This window comes from Clytia hemisphaerica, unplaced genomic scaffold (assembly GCF_902728285.1).
Source record: "Clytia hemisphaerica strain Z4C2 unplaced genomic scaffold, Clytia hemisphaerica genome assembly, whole genome shotgun sequence".
In the NCBI taxonomy this organism is placed as follows: domain Eukaryota; kingdom Metazoa; phylum Cnidaria; class Hydrozoa; order Leptothecata; family Clytiidae; genus Clytia; species Clytia hemisphaerica.
The window spans coordinates 365,824-381,316 of record NW_027104441.1 but is presented as its reverse complement, the minus strand read 5'-3'; the positions used below and the strand labels follow the sequence as shown (position 1 = coordinate 381,316).

The following is a 15,493-nucleotide window of genomic DNA, read 5'->3' as shown; positions in this document are numbered from 1 at the left end:
CTGAAGCAATTTCCAAAATCAATTTTTAAATTTTTATTTATTTATTAAATTTCCCAAACTAGCGATTTTATAAAAGAAGTTTATTATAGAATTGTTTTATAGCGTACCGGGAATGCCTCCGTCTTTTATTATTGTATAAGTTATGCTAATATATTCGTTATAAAAAAAAAATTAGTATAGTAAGTAAGATAGGAAAAAAAATTCCTGATATCAAATTCCATGATCAAATTTTAATATCAAGATTTTATATCATTCTCATTCGACTCGTTTCCTGTTTTTCGTGACTCAATTAAATATCTGATACATCCATATAAAATATCTTATTCTCAAATGAAAATTCATTACGTTTATTTTTTGAGTTCTGTTGTGTGATTCCCAATTGATCGATAGTCTGTTCTACAGAATTGACTTCTTGAGAATCTAATTCAAGCACTTCTTTTTGCAAGCTTCTTTCGTCCAAACTCTCGTTCTGGTCAGTAATATACACATCCTTTTGTAAGTGTGATTCGTCCAAGCTCTCGTTCTGGTCAGTAATATACACATCCTTTTGTAAGTGTGATTTGTCCAAGCTCTCGTTCTGGTCAGTATTATACACATCCTTGAGCTCTGTGTTTGGAATCACTGATTGACGGGTTCGATTGTGTGTGATCCGTGCAAAGTTCATGAAAATACTTCCAAGGATGAATGTACCACCAGTAAAAGTAAACATGTAATTCGCACTCAATAATTTCGCATCGTTCATTGCACCTAAAAAGTGAAAATAAATATAAAAACAATGTTCGAGGAAAAGACCTTGCATGTTATAGAACTTTTAACAGTAGTGGGGGCGTACAGTATTTCGGAATTGCGGAAATCGACCCTTTTTTCTTCGGAATTTCGGTAATCGGGCAAAATTCCTTCGGTATTTCGGAAATCTGAAATTGTTTTGGTATCGGAAATCCATGAATTTTTGTTTCGAAATTTCGGTATTATAAAGTTTTTATCCCCCTTTTTCGGAATTCGTACATGAAAAATCAAATTTGATGAAAAATTTGTCAAAACGAGAAAAATACCCCAAAAATCGGTAGCGGAATCACAAGTATTTTTTTACGGAATTTCGGAAATTTTGGCAAAATTATTCAATATTTCGGAAATCGCAAACCCCGTCCACAGTACACAGTGCACACAATACAATGTTTGTAGAAGTTCAGCATTAACATTAAATAACAAGACTTGCTTGTCATAAAAATAGTTTTGCTTTTCTTTTTTGGACAGAATCTTGTCTAGCAACAACAAGCTAGTACGTATTACTGTTTAAGGCTTTTGTTTTGCTAGAACTGGCTATAAAATATTTACCAATCAACACAGGACCAGCAATGGTTGGAACCCCATTGATCGTTTGTTGTATACCCCAAGCTGCACCCAAATCGAGTGGACTTGTCAAATCAATTGTCACCAGACTGGCTAAACCAATATTCGATCCATCCAACATTCCATAGACACAACAATAGAGAAACAAACTCCATGTATTGTCGGCAAAATAAGCTGCAGCGCTGACCACTCCGCACAGGAACATTGCTGTTTGAAATGTTATAAGGACTTTGCTACGATTACGGGCTATAAAAGCACCAAAGGATAGACGGCCACAAATATTACAGGCAGACCATACCATCATCATGAGACTGGCTGTTGAGCTACTGATACCAATCTTTGTTGCATACTTGATCTGAAACGAAATGCATTAATGAATTTTCATGCAGGTAGCATGTTTGCAAACGTAGTCAAGGACAACCAGAAAAGTCCTTTTCGAAACGAAATGCATTATTGGGTTTTTCCAGAAAAGAATTTCACCCCCCACTGTTGAGGATATTGATTTTTCGAAGTATCGAACCCCCTGGATATCCTACTTTTTTATTAAAGACATATCCACTCTTAAAAATATGATCAGTCCCTTGGATATATATAGATACTTACTCCTGGATATCGTGTTTTTTACTTGAAAAGACACTTTACCCCCTGGATATCCGCTGCCTTGTAGATATTTAACCCCCTGAATATAAACTTTTGAGCAAAAACCGTTAACCCCTTGGATATCCGATATCCTCAACAGGGTGGACACGGACTATTTCTGGAAAAGCCCATTGAAATGTTTATGTAGGTAGCATGTTTACAACCTTAATCGAGGACAACCCGGGTCTATTTCCCTTAACCTTTTACCTAAAGGGAGGGAAGGCACCAGTTTTTCACACACTCTTGTCTCATAGCCCCGTTTGAACTTTTCCCAAAGCGGAGATAAACATTTCTATGGAAATACACCTCTTCAACCGTAGTCGCGCGAGCATTTTTTTGTCCGCTTTATCCTACTAAAACCGTCCCAATCCTTTTTCGACGCATTTTTCTATTGTCTATAGATGCGAAAAAAGGACTGGGACGGTTTTAGTGGGATAACGTGGACAAAAAATGCCCGCGCTACTACGGTTGAAAAGGTGTATTTGGATAGAAATCCTATTGTTGCAATCAAAAAGCCAAACGGGTGTGCTTACAGAGTGCAATTATATACATTGAACTTCAAATGGGGATGGAATAATAAAGTATTTTTACAACAAAACAAAATATTGGGAGGGCAGGGGTTCCACCGTGTTTTTGTCTAAGGTCAGTTCTGCTAAATGCTATTCCTTAAAAATAAAACATAATTACCAAATGGAACAGTGGAACATAGAAAGCGAAGATTGCAAAGAATCGGCAAACGGTGAATAGCCAGAAAGCTTTATTCTTCAAAAGCTTTTTACGAAACTTGAATCCAATATCAACTTTGTTAGTGGTGCCAGTGGCGGACTCTTGATTTTCTTTTCGAATAAGTCTTTGGGTAAACGGTAGGTATCCGAAAGAACAAACGAATGATATGATTAGATAAGCAATCCCATAAATCCTCATAACTAATCGCAAAGGGTAATCCTCCATCATTTTCTCCATTAGTGGGTTAAATATTAGGGATCCTACAGGAGCTCCGGCAATAACCAAGGTTGTAACTAAAGCTTGGTATTTATCGAACCATCGTCCAACCATAACAACCGTTGGTGTATAAAGAAGTGCAGAACCAACCCCTAGCAATACTCCAAACGATAAATAAAGATGGTAGATGTTTTGAAGATGCGCTGACAGTATTATGCCAGATCCACACATTATGGAACCCAAAATGGATGTTATGAAGACGCCAAGATAATTGCATAATAAGGAAGCAGGCAGTGCAAGTAATACCAATAAACCACTAGCCATTGAACCAACCCAAGCTACGTGAGAAAAAGAAAGTAAAGAATATTGCGATGTGCTACTAAGCAGGGCTGAACATATCACAGACGATATCATAGAAAAAAAAACGTATTTTATGACTCGAAACATTCCAAATAATTTACCAAGGTCTTGCCAAGGTATAGTTTTGTTTACACTAACGAGATAAAGCCCAAGGTTAGTGACGAATCTTCAAACTTTTCCAGGTAAGAAAGAGTTAAGCCGTAAGATTTGCAGTGTATTTAAGATGATGGCAGATTAAATCTAGCACCTTCTTTGTTTTTACATGGCACGTTATCTAAAGTATAGCTGTAAATTCAATCCAGCATCTTTATCTGTGTAATACCATGAAGGTAATAAAGATATAGATGGAGAGAAAACGTCTCGGTAATGATCTAAATGGTCGTTGAAATCTTTTATAAATCTATTCAAAGCGGCTTTTCTTTGATGTACCATCATTGGAAGCAAAAAAAACATCAATTTATAACTTTGTAAGAACAGAAACAGACTGTTTGGTTGATTTTGAAAAACTTAATTTTGCCGAAAATCCTTGTTAAAATGCGATTCGAAATAGTTTCAACTGATGTAGGACTAAAAGAGTATAATTAATTTCATAAGGACACATTTTTTGGCTGGCATTTTGTTAACATTGAGAGTTGCATCACTTTATCATTGAAAGTTTCTTATCTTAAAATCTTCACGTCTAAGTGGGCAGCGGTTTTCATACTCTGACAAAATGATCGATACAAAGTTCCTAATCGTAACACGTAATTCTTTTTTAAATCTATCGATGGCTTTATGGGCAGCTTCCCCTAGAAGTTTGGAGAATTGTGCTTATTATGTGAAGTTTTTTTCAATTTTTCATGACAAGGCTATTATATTTCAATATACTTGTTAAAAATTAGACTAGAGTCTACTTTTGGCTGAACTTTGCTTTTTGATAATTTTTTATGACGCTGAGTCCAGTGAAGTAGACTAGGAGCATTTGGCGAGGTCGCCATTTTGAAAAAAAATGTTAAAAATCCAAATAACAATAAAACTACTTGAAGTTGAAAGATATAATCAAAAATGAGAAACAAACATCAATAACAGATTTGCAATCCCTTATTCTCGTATAAAAACATTGCTACATACTGTTTTTACCTTCCAAAAACAACTAAAATCTGGCGGACTGTTTTACAGTCCGCCTAGGCAAAAGCATATTGCCACATACTACCGGGCCACTTAATTGCGCCATCCAGTCTATAAAAAAAGCTTTAAGAGGACCCCGGGCTAGTTAAAAATGTAATGTCTTTTCATTCATCTTAAATATTCCTACGAGTATACCCAAAATTAATCAACTTATTCCCCACTTATTCCCAAAGCAACCAAACAGCTGTTTGCTTCCGATGATAAATCAGAATTTAAAATCAGAATAGAACAAAAGGCATTGACTCTCCATCTATATCTTTATTAACTTCATGCTTATAGTGAGATACCCTGCAAAATTTATGGATGAGAGCGGTTTTTACACGACACTGTAATTATTGCCTTTGTTTTATCAAAAGATAATGAATATGTCATAAACGTTTATCTGGTACTCGATGTAGAAATTTTCTTCCGACACGCTAAAGCTCTGAAGGTCGGGAAAATTTTAACATCTGGAACCAATGGGTTACCATTTTTCATTTTTCTGTAAGGTTTCTCCGGTAGCAGAGATTCTCATGCTAAATTCAGTCGGGTGTAACCGATAGTCAAGCAAAACGTGTAAGGACAGCTAGACACGACTGTGATGCGGTATATCAAACGATAACTACTATAGGTCTCACAACGTCCATTTAACGTTAGATTAACGTTGAAACAACGTTTTGTGCCAGCTGGGATATCATTAATATTTTATGGGTAAACCAAGAAACTTGGGTTAACCTTCAATCCGGGCCAAAATATATTGAGAATTTAGCTTATTTCCTCGTTTTTCCAAATTTGGAACTCGGGCGAGAAAGTCGTTTTTGGGCTAATTGATAAATTTATTCGAGTATTTCGATTTGGGTGGGGTTAATTGACTTCCAGGCTATATTCTGAGCCCTGTTGGACCATTCTGGGACTTTTGGATCCTCAGGTTCCAAGGTCCTAAGACTTAAGTCTAATGTTAAAACTCAAAGTTAAAACTCTATTCGTCTAACCTAATTTAGAGCGCTTCCAAAATACTTGTGGTTATAAGATTTCGTGGGAATTTCCCTTTTGTCTCAAATATTATGGCCAGGATTGTTGACACGGTTTTTCAATAATTTTTCAATACATCTATATTATATAATACATTTAAATCGGAACTCTCTCATTCTGGCATGAAGCTTTTCGCTAGCGATTTTTAAGCACCTAAGAATTATTTCTGGCGCCTTTTATCTGTACTGATCTTTCAATTGGTCAATTTTCAGCCTCAAAATGAAAACTGTGAAAATGTGTATTTTTTTACCTTTTCTAATCTTCTTATTTAAACATTTTCAAGAGCGCTTTGAAATTTGATTACTCATTCTTTTTTTCTTTTTAAAATATCAAATTTCATTCAAAGCCTTTCAGAAAGTCTTTCAAGGTCATCCTCGAATGTCCACCCTCGAAGGTCGTCCACCTTCAAATGTCCGCCCAAAATGGCTAACCACGATAGCTGAGCAACTCCCGATTAACGAGCAAATGAGACTCCATTTCTTCATGGCATAAGTTATCTTATGGCAAGTAGATAAACAACAACCAGACATTATCACAATGAGCAATAAATTAGCTTAATTACATATCATAATACCTCGTTCATTGTTTGTCTAACCTTCCGTCGACTAATTATCATTTTAAAAACTATGGTCTCGACCTTTCAATTAAAGTACACTCTCGTTTGAAGTTAAAGATTCTTATATTTTTGACGCCTTAGAATATAATCTCACTGGTATGTAAAAATTGTACAAATTCTCTATAATATTATAATACTGTATTATCGTATCTGCTGACATCCCTGTTCACAGCCCCAATGGGAATATAAATTTCTTACGAAATCTCAATGAGAATGAAATAAAAGTCAATTTTTCAGTGAGAAATTTTACCAGTGGGGACGATATTTTGGTCAAACTTTTCCGGGTGGGGTGTCTGACAAGGATTTACTACTGGTTATGCAGGGGGTGTACTAGGTTTGCGAGATGACAGGTATGGCCGAGCCAAAGTACGAAAACAGAACCTTCGAGAGACTAAATTCTTGACGTTTTTCTCACACTTAGAGAGACAGCTTCCCTAAGATTTGCATGGTCCTTTGAGGGGGCCGATTTTTCATTTTCGTGATTTTAAAACTCTTACAGAGACTCGATTGCTTTTAATGATTATACCCCTTAGAGACGATCTCGACGAGCGTGTGAAAGAAGGACCCATATGGCTCGCACTTACCCGGCGCCCAATTTGCCTAAGTATCCCCCGTCGGTTACGCCCTGTCAAATATAGAATATTCTTTACATTAATATAAATTTCTTTGTGTTCGAATCAATATTCATTATCGAAATCTTCTATGCTGTGTTCTTTATTTACTTTTGATCATTTGGTAGATTTCTTATCACTCATTTCAGTCTTCATTGGCATAGACAAATGTTTTGTTACTAAAATAAAATTCATCAGACAATTTTCCCATTTTGTGTATCTTTCGAAAATTCAACTGAGGACAATGACTCCTTTTCATTCCGGATAATTTCAACATTGAAAGTTTTATTATCAAATGAGAAATTTTCGACTGAGGTTTGTTTTGGCAATTCCGAAGAATTTGCGTTCTCTTTAGAATTTTTCTGGTCAGTAATATACACATCCTTTTGTAAGTGTGATTCGTCCAAGCTCTCGTTCTGGTCAGTATTGTAGACATCCTTGAGCTCTGTGTTTGGAATCTCTGATTGACGAGTTCGATTATGTGTGATCCGTGCAAAGTTCATGAAAATACTTCCAAGGATGAACGTACCACCAGTAAAAACAAACATGTAATTTGCACTCAATAATTTCGCATCGTTCATTGCACCTGTTGTTGAGAAAAATACATTGAAAATGAATGGTAGAGATTCTCAAAAAAGAACAAAATCTACCTAGAAAATGAAGATGTCGGAAAGATTTTGAAGACTCAAATATTTTCTAAAATTTTGCAAGATTTTTTTGTGTCAGATATTATTGTCTAATGACTTGCCACTCGATTCTAAGAATGTTTAAAAGTAGTCACTAATCAGGGAGGATCTTTTAACCAGTGGCGATAAAAAGAACGGACGGAAACTCAAAAGTGAGAAAAAGCATAGTCTAGCAAGCTAGACGACTAATTCATACATTATAGAAATAAAGCAAAAAGTAATAAAGGGAACAACTAAATCCCGTATTATTATTAGTATTGGCATTATAAGCGACTCCAGTCTAGAAAAAGCACTATATTTTGCAAAGAAGATTTGTTTCTTTTATTATTATAACCGGCGACAAAAATTTGAGTATACTTTTCCACTTGCAAGAATATTTTGGCCAATTTTTCTAGTGGGAAGTAGCCCCATCGCTTTTTGGAATAGGGGGTGTATAAAGGGAGTCTTTTTCAAACCCAGGGGTTTATTTGGCGAGTAACGGTACTGGTATGTGCCGCCCTTACGGATACCTTTTTGGACCTGGCAGCCTCTGTAAGGTCTGGAAAAATCAGAAAATTAAATCTGAGTCCAATTAAAAGTCGGAAAAATAGGAAAATTTCAATTTTTGCCCCTCAATGCATCGAAATTTGGTCATTTGTCCCATTAAAGTACAATAAGGGTAGTAAAATTAACAAATATTTCCAATTTTTTCTCCTCTTTAGTCCCACTAATGGTCCAAAGGTCGAAAGTTGCACACCCTATCTTTTCGCAAACCTAGTACCTACTGAGTTTTCAAATAGCAAATAAAAGGGCGAAAATTAATCATACCGATCAGTACAGGACCAGCAATGCTTGGAATTCCATTGATCGTTTGTTGTATACCCCAAGCTGCTCCCAAATCAAGTGGACTTGTCAAATCAATCGTCACCAGACTGGCTAATCCAATATTCGAGCCATCCAAAATTCCATAAATACAACAATAGAGAAACAAACTCCATGTATTGTCGGCAAAATAAGCTGCAGCGCTGACCACTCCGCTTAGAAACATTGAGATTTGATAGGTGGAGAGCAATTTTTCTCGGTGATTTGCAATAAAGCAGCCATAACAGATTCGACCTAAAAAATTACTTCCAGACCAGACAGCTAACATTAGACTTGCTGTGGAACTGCTGATTCCTATCGTCATTGCGTATTTGATCTGAAATTGATACATTTATAGATTAATAAACCATTGTTGTATCGTTGTATCGTTGTATTTCGCTGCAGCTTAAGCTTGCAATGGGCTCTATGTCTATATGTACACTGCATACAATTGTGTTTCCAAACCACTTTCCCACGGCAATTTCTATTTTTTATAAGAACTCTTTATAGATAAGCACTAGTCCCGCGTTCCTGTGACAGACGCTTGCTAGTCTAATACATTTACAACCCAATTATATTTAACCCCTAAACTATCCAAACTTGCAAAAATTTCTCACCGGGTCACTTATTTGATTCGAGCTATTACCTAATTAGGAAAGCGTTCAAATTTCTTGGAAGAAGGGATAACAAATTTAGGATTTCAAAATTTAACTCTAACGATAGGGAGAAAGTTTTACCACATTTGGGCAAATTTGAACAACAAATCGTATATTATGCAATCTTTTGTCCAAAATAAAGTTAAGTTTTTTATGGTAAATTTTGGTAAGACTAAAGAACTTTATAACTTACCAAGTGAAACAGGGGAACGTAGGAAGGCAAGATTGCAAAGAATCTGCATGCACAGAACAACCAAAATGCGTTATTCCTGAGTAAATTCTTACGGAACTTGAATCCACAATCAATTTTATTCTTTTCCAATTTAGATTCTATATCAACATCTTTTTTGATAAGCTTTTGGCTGAAGGGAAGATAACCAAAAGAGCATACAAATGTTATTCCCAGGAACATAATCCCATAAAGATTCATCACAGACCTTAAGTTATAATTTTCCATGATTATCTCCATCAACGGGTTAAATATAAGCGACCCTATAGGAGCTCCTATCATCATAAAAGTTGTAGCTTGCGTTTGGTATTTGTCAAACCATCGTCCAACCATGATAACATAAGACTAGCTGTTGAACTGCTGATTCCTATCGTCATTGCGTATTTGATCTGAAATTGATACATTTATAGATTAATAAACCATTGTTGTATCGTTGTATTTCGCTGCAGCTTAAGCTTGCAATGCACTCTATGTCTATTTACACTGAATACAATTGTGTTTCCAAACCACTCTCCCGCGGCAATTTCTATTTTTTTAAAGAACTCTTTATAGATAAGCACTATTCCCGCGTTCCTGTGTCCAAAGAAAGACAGTTGCTTGCTAGTCTAATACATTTGTACAACCCGATTAAATTAACTCCTAAATCATTCAAACTTGCAAAAATTGCTCACCTGGTCACTTATTTGATTTGAGTTATAACCTAGGCGTCAAATTTCTCAGAAAAGTTTGAGCAACAAATCGTTTGTAATGCAATCTTTTGTCTAATACATAGTTAAGTTTTATGCCAATTTTTGGTAAGACTAAGGAACTTTATAACTTACCAAGTGAAACAGGGGGACGTAGTAAGCCAGGATTGCAAAGAATCTGCACACGCAGAACAACCAAAATGCGTTGTTCCTAAGCAATTTCTTACGGAACTTGAATCCACAATCAATTTTATTCTTTTCCAATTTAGATTCTATATCAACATCTTTTTTGATAAGCTTTTGGCTGAAGGGAAGATAACCAAAAGAGCATATAAATGTTATTCCCAGGAACATAATACCATAGAGATTCATCGCAGACCTTAGGTTATAATTCTCCATGATTTTCTCCATCAGCGGGTTAAATATAAGCGACCCTATTGGAGCTCCAATCATCATAAAAGTAGTAGCTTGCGTTTGGTATTTGTCAAACCATCGTCCAACCATGACCAAAGTCGGTGTGTAAAGAAGGGCTAAACCAATGCCTAGCAACACTCCAAACGATAAATAAAGATGATAGATATTTTGAAGATGTGACGATATTATGAGTCCTGATCCGCACATAATTGAACCGAGTATGGACATCGTGAAAACTCCAAGATAATTACACGATATAGATGCAGGCATTGCAAGTAACACCAATAAACCACTGGCCATTGAACCAACCCAAGCTACATGGAAAAAAAGGTAAGTCGTACATATTCCTTAAAATATACGTAGTGATACTTTTCTAAGGTCAAAGTAGCATGGGCCCTAATATCCCTAATAACGTTATTTTACACAATAACCCCGCAGCCTCAGCATTCTAGAGTGCGGTGATGGCGTAAAATAAGACCTTCAGTAAACAGTAATCCAGGATTTTCAGACATTCTTTCGATTGTTTTTACAGGCCGGCTCAGGTATCTAGAACTGAACGTGGGATATTGAAAAAAGTGGGGATTCGAGCGCCGATGTCTTCACCTAGTGGTATCATTACTCTGATTAAAAAGGAGAACTTGACTCCACACTTAAAGCTAGACGATGCTATCGTATGTTGGATGGATAGTGCAGGAAAAGTTTACAACCATCATGGTGATTTACGGGGAAAATAGTGGCAGTAGAGTTTAGAACACTGTAAACACATCCGCCACTGTTTACTCCGTCCCGAGCTAAACTCCGTTTTCAAATTTATCCCACCTCCTGAATTATTCCCTTATTCAGTGATATGGTGTAGACGATAGGATCGTCTAGCTCAAAGCCTAACTTTCATCGGCCATTCTAAATTAACTTTCCAACAAAAAAATAAACCATGACGCTTACCAGCTTGTTCTTGATTACAATTGAATTCTTCCATGATTCTTGGCAACCAAACACCATAAGAATACAATGTTCCAAACAAGAGAAAATAAATTGTAGAAGACATAACAAGCATAGGCCAGCAAAAACCTGCGTCAACGGTCGGTGATTTGAATCTTAACATGACGATAAATAGTTTTTAATTGATGTTTCTAGAAATTAAAACGATATATATTTCCCGTTTATAAGAATAGCAAACAGGGAGAAAATAACCCTACATAGGGTTTACAGCTAATAATGGTGATAGCCTAAAAAAAATTGTAAGATAACTATCTCTGCTATCTCTGCCCGTCTGTGTGTATTACCATATACTACCGAGCCACTTAATCATGTCATCAGTCTATAAAAAAAGCTTTAAGTGGACTCCCCGGGCTAGGTTAGTAGGTGAAAGAAACATGCGCCATCCAAATGATCAAAATCTTTCATCGAAATTTGACTTTTATACTAAAAACTGGGTTAAACCGGGGTAGGGATATTAAAATATACTATTCTTTGCATTAAAAAACTTTCTTATTGTGTTCATATTAAAGGGACATAAAAGTATTTGCGAAATTTGTAAACAAACTGTATGCAGCGGATACAAAATCAAAACAAATGTCACATGTCAAAATAAAAAATCAAACCAAATATGGCTGATTTTGATTGCTTCAATTGTTTTACAAGTTTGTTTTGGACACGTGATTTTAATTGTTTTCTTTAATGACGCCTGGTTCGCGCAATGTTTACATTTTACTACTTTTATGTCCCTTTAAATGTGTGTAAAAAAAACGTGGTTTCGTATGTCGAAAATTTTTGAAATATTAGAAATTAGACTGATCCCAAAAATGTAAATTAAAAAAAATATTTAACCATAGAGTGGCCATGCTTTTAAAAATATTTTTGCTATATTTATATCAGGGGGTGTTTGACAACTCAAAACATAAAAATATAATCTGCTTTATGTTGTATCTATATAAGACAAAGGACTAAAGTCTATCTAGATATAATTGGCAGTGGAAACAAGAATGCCTGTAACTTTTGATAGTCAAGTATAATTGCAAAAATCTTTTTGCTTGTTTTACAGAATCAAAAGCGCTATATTTGAATGTATTTTTGGTTGAAAAATTCGCGATTTTTAGCGGTTAAATTTGCGATTGCAAAAATTAAGCTTTTTTCTACTTATGCTATAACCTTCATTTTTACACCAGTGGTAGTTCAACCTTAGGTTAAGAAAGGTATTCAAATTTCAAGGCAAACGGAAAAGCCATTCGGAAGATATGGGACCCAAAATACCTCTTGGTAGCACTTTTCTGTGAAACATCAAATTTCCAAATTTTGAACAAATATTTGAAACATATATAAGGAGCGATGGTTATGTGGTCAAAGGTGTCAGTGTCTCAAACCAGGGATTCGATGTTCGAATCCCCGCTCCTTCCGATGTTATATTTAGTTCATAGATAGCCGATCCGGTTGGCCGTAGACCCCGTGAAAACAATCGAAAGCCTGTCTAAAAGTCCTAGATTACTGGGCTATCCACGTAAAATACCTTTGCAGGATCATAAATGCACGAAAATTTCCTATTTTTCCGACCCTTAGTGAGACTGAAGTTTGATTTTTTGATTTTTTCCAACCCTTACAGGGACTGCCAGGTTCCAAAAAGGGACCGCTCATACACGTTTTTTTTTTTATAAGAACGTCAAAAATTTTCGAAGCCTTCGGATGTTCTTAGTTTTTTGGATTTGAAGCCTAAAAATGTTCTTAAAATGTTCTTATTTTCAGCATTTTTTGAGCATTTTGATGTAATTTCTTAAGAAAATGCATGTTTTTAAGTCTCCAAAGCCTTACAATGTTCTTAGAATGTTCTTAAATTTTTGGGCCTCGAAGCCTTATGTTCTTATATAGTTTGTTCTTATAAAAAAAAAACGTGTACCCATACCCTTCTGTTGCTATAGCACCCCCGGATATATGACCCCTTTATTTAAAGAAAGATCAAAATTAGCTTAACATTAATAGGGTAAACCTAAGGCTACCACAGAAACCCTATAATCCAATTTATAAGAAGGTTCACATATTTTGATCATTACGGAATCTTAATGGTACGAGAATTGTGAAATTATTTGCTTGCTTTGCATTCAGTTTCGAATTTATGATGCAATATCTTCACGATGTCATGCCCCTTTCGCCATGTGTTGGGTTGCATAAAAAATCCGCGGGAAAAGAATCAGGTGACAGGTTGCAATGTGTTTTGTCTCCTAAACCCTCCCTTGCTTAAAATACACCCAGACCCCTAGCTCTCGTTTCTGGAGATTTTGGAAATATATCAAAACTTTGTTTCTACAAGCCTTGGGGTGTCACTCGGTATCAATTGTGCGATTCATTGCCTCGAAGGGGATTCGAACCTGGTTCATCACGGCCTGTTCTGAGGATGACACTAAATGCCATTGAGCCACCAGTCTCCGACACGATATGAAATAATTTTCTTGTCATCATATCGGTTTAGAAACTGGGGCCGACACTTAAGATAAAAATAAAAATCGGAAGTAGGAAAGTGAAAATGAGACGTTCAGTGAAGATAAATGGATGCAGAAATAAAAGATTTGAGGAGCAAACTTTCATCTTATTATCATAAAATTGCCAACTGCAGAAAAAAGCAGGTGTGATGCGAAGCTTCTTGCAATGCGGACATTCGTAATTTGAAAGTTTTTTTTATTAAAAAATTTTTATATTTAAGAACGTCAAAATTGTTTGGAGTGTAATAATTTTGTGAGTTTTAAGCCTTAAAAAAAATTTCTTAAAGTGTTCTGATTTTCAGCAGTTTGAGAGTATTTTAGTAGACTTTAGGAAGACTTCATCTGAAAGGTTGTATTTTTACATAAGTGTACCTGTTTCATATCAGACACATATTTCATGTCAGGGCAGTGTCTTCCTATTGTTGTATTATGCTGATATAAGCAAAAATGCTTTTCTTTTCCTGTTTCTGGTCAATCTTGCTCCACATTCGTGTCAATTCAATCTGAGAAAGCTTGTTAATTAAAATTGACGAGTAAGCAAACAATATCACTCTTAAAAAACTTTGAGATTCATTTAAGAGCAAGTTAAGAACATTTTAAGGCTTTACGGACTCCAAAACACCCGATCTTAAAGGAGAACGGACACGTAAAAAATAGGGAAATTAACAAGGGAAGTAAAGAATATTTTAAAGCTTAAAATTCAAAAGTTTAAAGAACATCCAAAAGCTTCACAAATTCTGGATGTTATTATGGAAAAAAATGTTCACAGCATCATATACACCCTATATATTGTAATGGGTGTCAACATTGAGTTTAAAGCCCGAAGGGCTGGCTAGAGTAGAATCTCTAACCTTTCCCAGGCAAGAAAAAGTGAAGCCACCTATTTCCCATCCAGAACGCCCCTGGAACGTGCCTTAACCATGACGTCCGATTGTATCTAGCGGTTCCTTTGTTTTTGAGGAATACGTTTTTTGAAATCTAGCGATGGATTTTAATTTCAATACGGCGTTTGTGTAAAAATGTTTGGATGGGAAATAAGTGGTTTTATTTCTCATCCAACCTCGATTCTAGCCCTTCGGGCTTGGAAGTCAATGGGTATTAATTACCTAGTCAGGCTACTGAGGGATGCAGGCTTAAAATTGACGACTTAAAGAGACCATCATGAATTCGAGCATCCAACCTGTTTAATCTCAGCAGCTAGCTGTTGAACCAAAAAAAAAATCTATTTACCTTAATTAAATGGCAAATATACAGCATCAGAATTTCGCTCAATCGAACGATGTGCTATTTTTTGCTTAAGTTTATTAGTTTGCTTAAGTAATATTATCTACTTTCCATCCAAAAAGAGCTTACAATAGTATGGTCCAACATTCAAGATCAGTAAAACAATAATAATTTAATCCATGCTTGGCAAGATGTTTTCATAAAGGGATCATCACTAATTAATGATAATTTGGTGAGCATCAACAAACTAATTAAGTAAATTAATCTGCGTCTGTGTCTCATTATCACACCAGCTCTTATTAGAGATCTTTGAATACTCAAATTAACCAAGAAATCACAGTACGCAGAAGAATTAAATTATGGCAAAATGAAAAATTTAAAAAATTCACCAATTTCACCCCTGAAAGGGGTAAAAACGATGAAATGTAGATGAAAAATTGAATAATTTTCCGATTTCCACCCTGAAAATTGTCAAAACAACCGAAATTCGACCCTGGTACATATACATCTTAAAAATATTTTATTCGGGACCCTGTCAGATATCTTCAGAGCTTAAAAAAGTGACACCCGTCTTAATTTTGCCTGAGTACCTCCC

General features: G+C 35.6%; 1 protein-coding gene and 1 pseudogene across 1 annotated transcript; both read right to left on the bottom strand.

Annotated features, from left to right (window-relative positions):
* Nucleotides 1-289: 289 nt before the first annotated feature.
* On the bottom strand, nucleotides 290-3,162 carry LOC136820872 (monocarboxylate transporter 12-like). The gene is made up of 3 exons (XM_067077111.1): nucleotides 2,677-3,162; nucleotides 1,336-1,705; nucleotides 290-747 (listed from the first exon to the last, which is right to left on the bottom strand). The coding sequence occupies exons 1-3, from the start codon at nucleotides 3,160-3,162 to the stop codon at nucleotides 290-292; spliced, it is 1,314 nt and encodes a 437-aa protein (XP_066933212.1).
* Nucleotides 3,163-6,878: 3,716 nt separating this feature from the next.
* On the bottom strand, nucleotides 6,879-14,969 carry LOC136820928 (monocarboxylate transporter 5-like; annotated as a pseudogene).
* Between the last annotated feature and the right edge of the window lie 524 nt (nucleotides 14,970-15,493).

Excerpts from the sequence above, each read along its gene's own strand:
- LOC136820872 (XM_067077111.1), bottom strand. The coding sequence starts at position 3,162 with ATGTGTGGATCTGGCATAATACTGTCAGCGCATCTTCAAAACATCTAC. Across the intron at positions 1,706-2,676 it reads ATGTTCCACTGTTCCATTTG|ATCAAGTATGCAACAAAGAT; the intron begins GTAATTATGTTT and ends ATTTCGTTTCAG. Across the intron at positions 748-1,335 it reads TGCTGGTCCTGTGTTGATTG|GTGCAATGAACGATGCGAAA; the intron begins GTAAATATTTTA and ends TTCACTTTTTAG.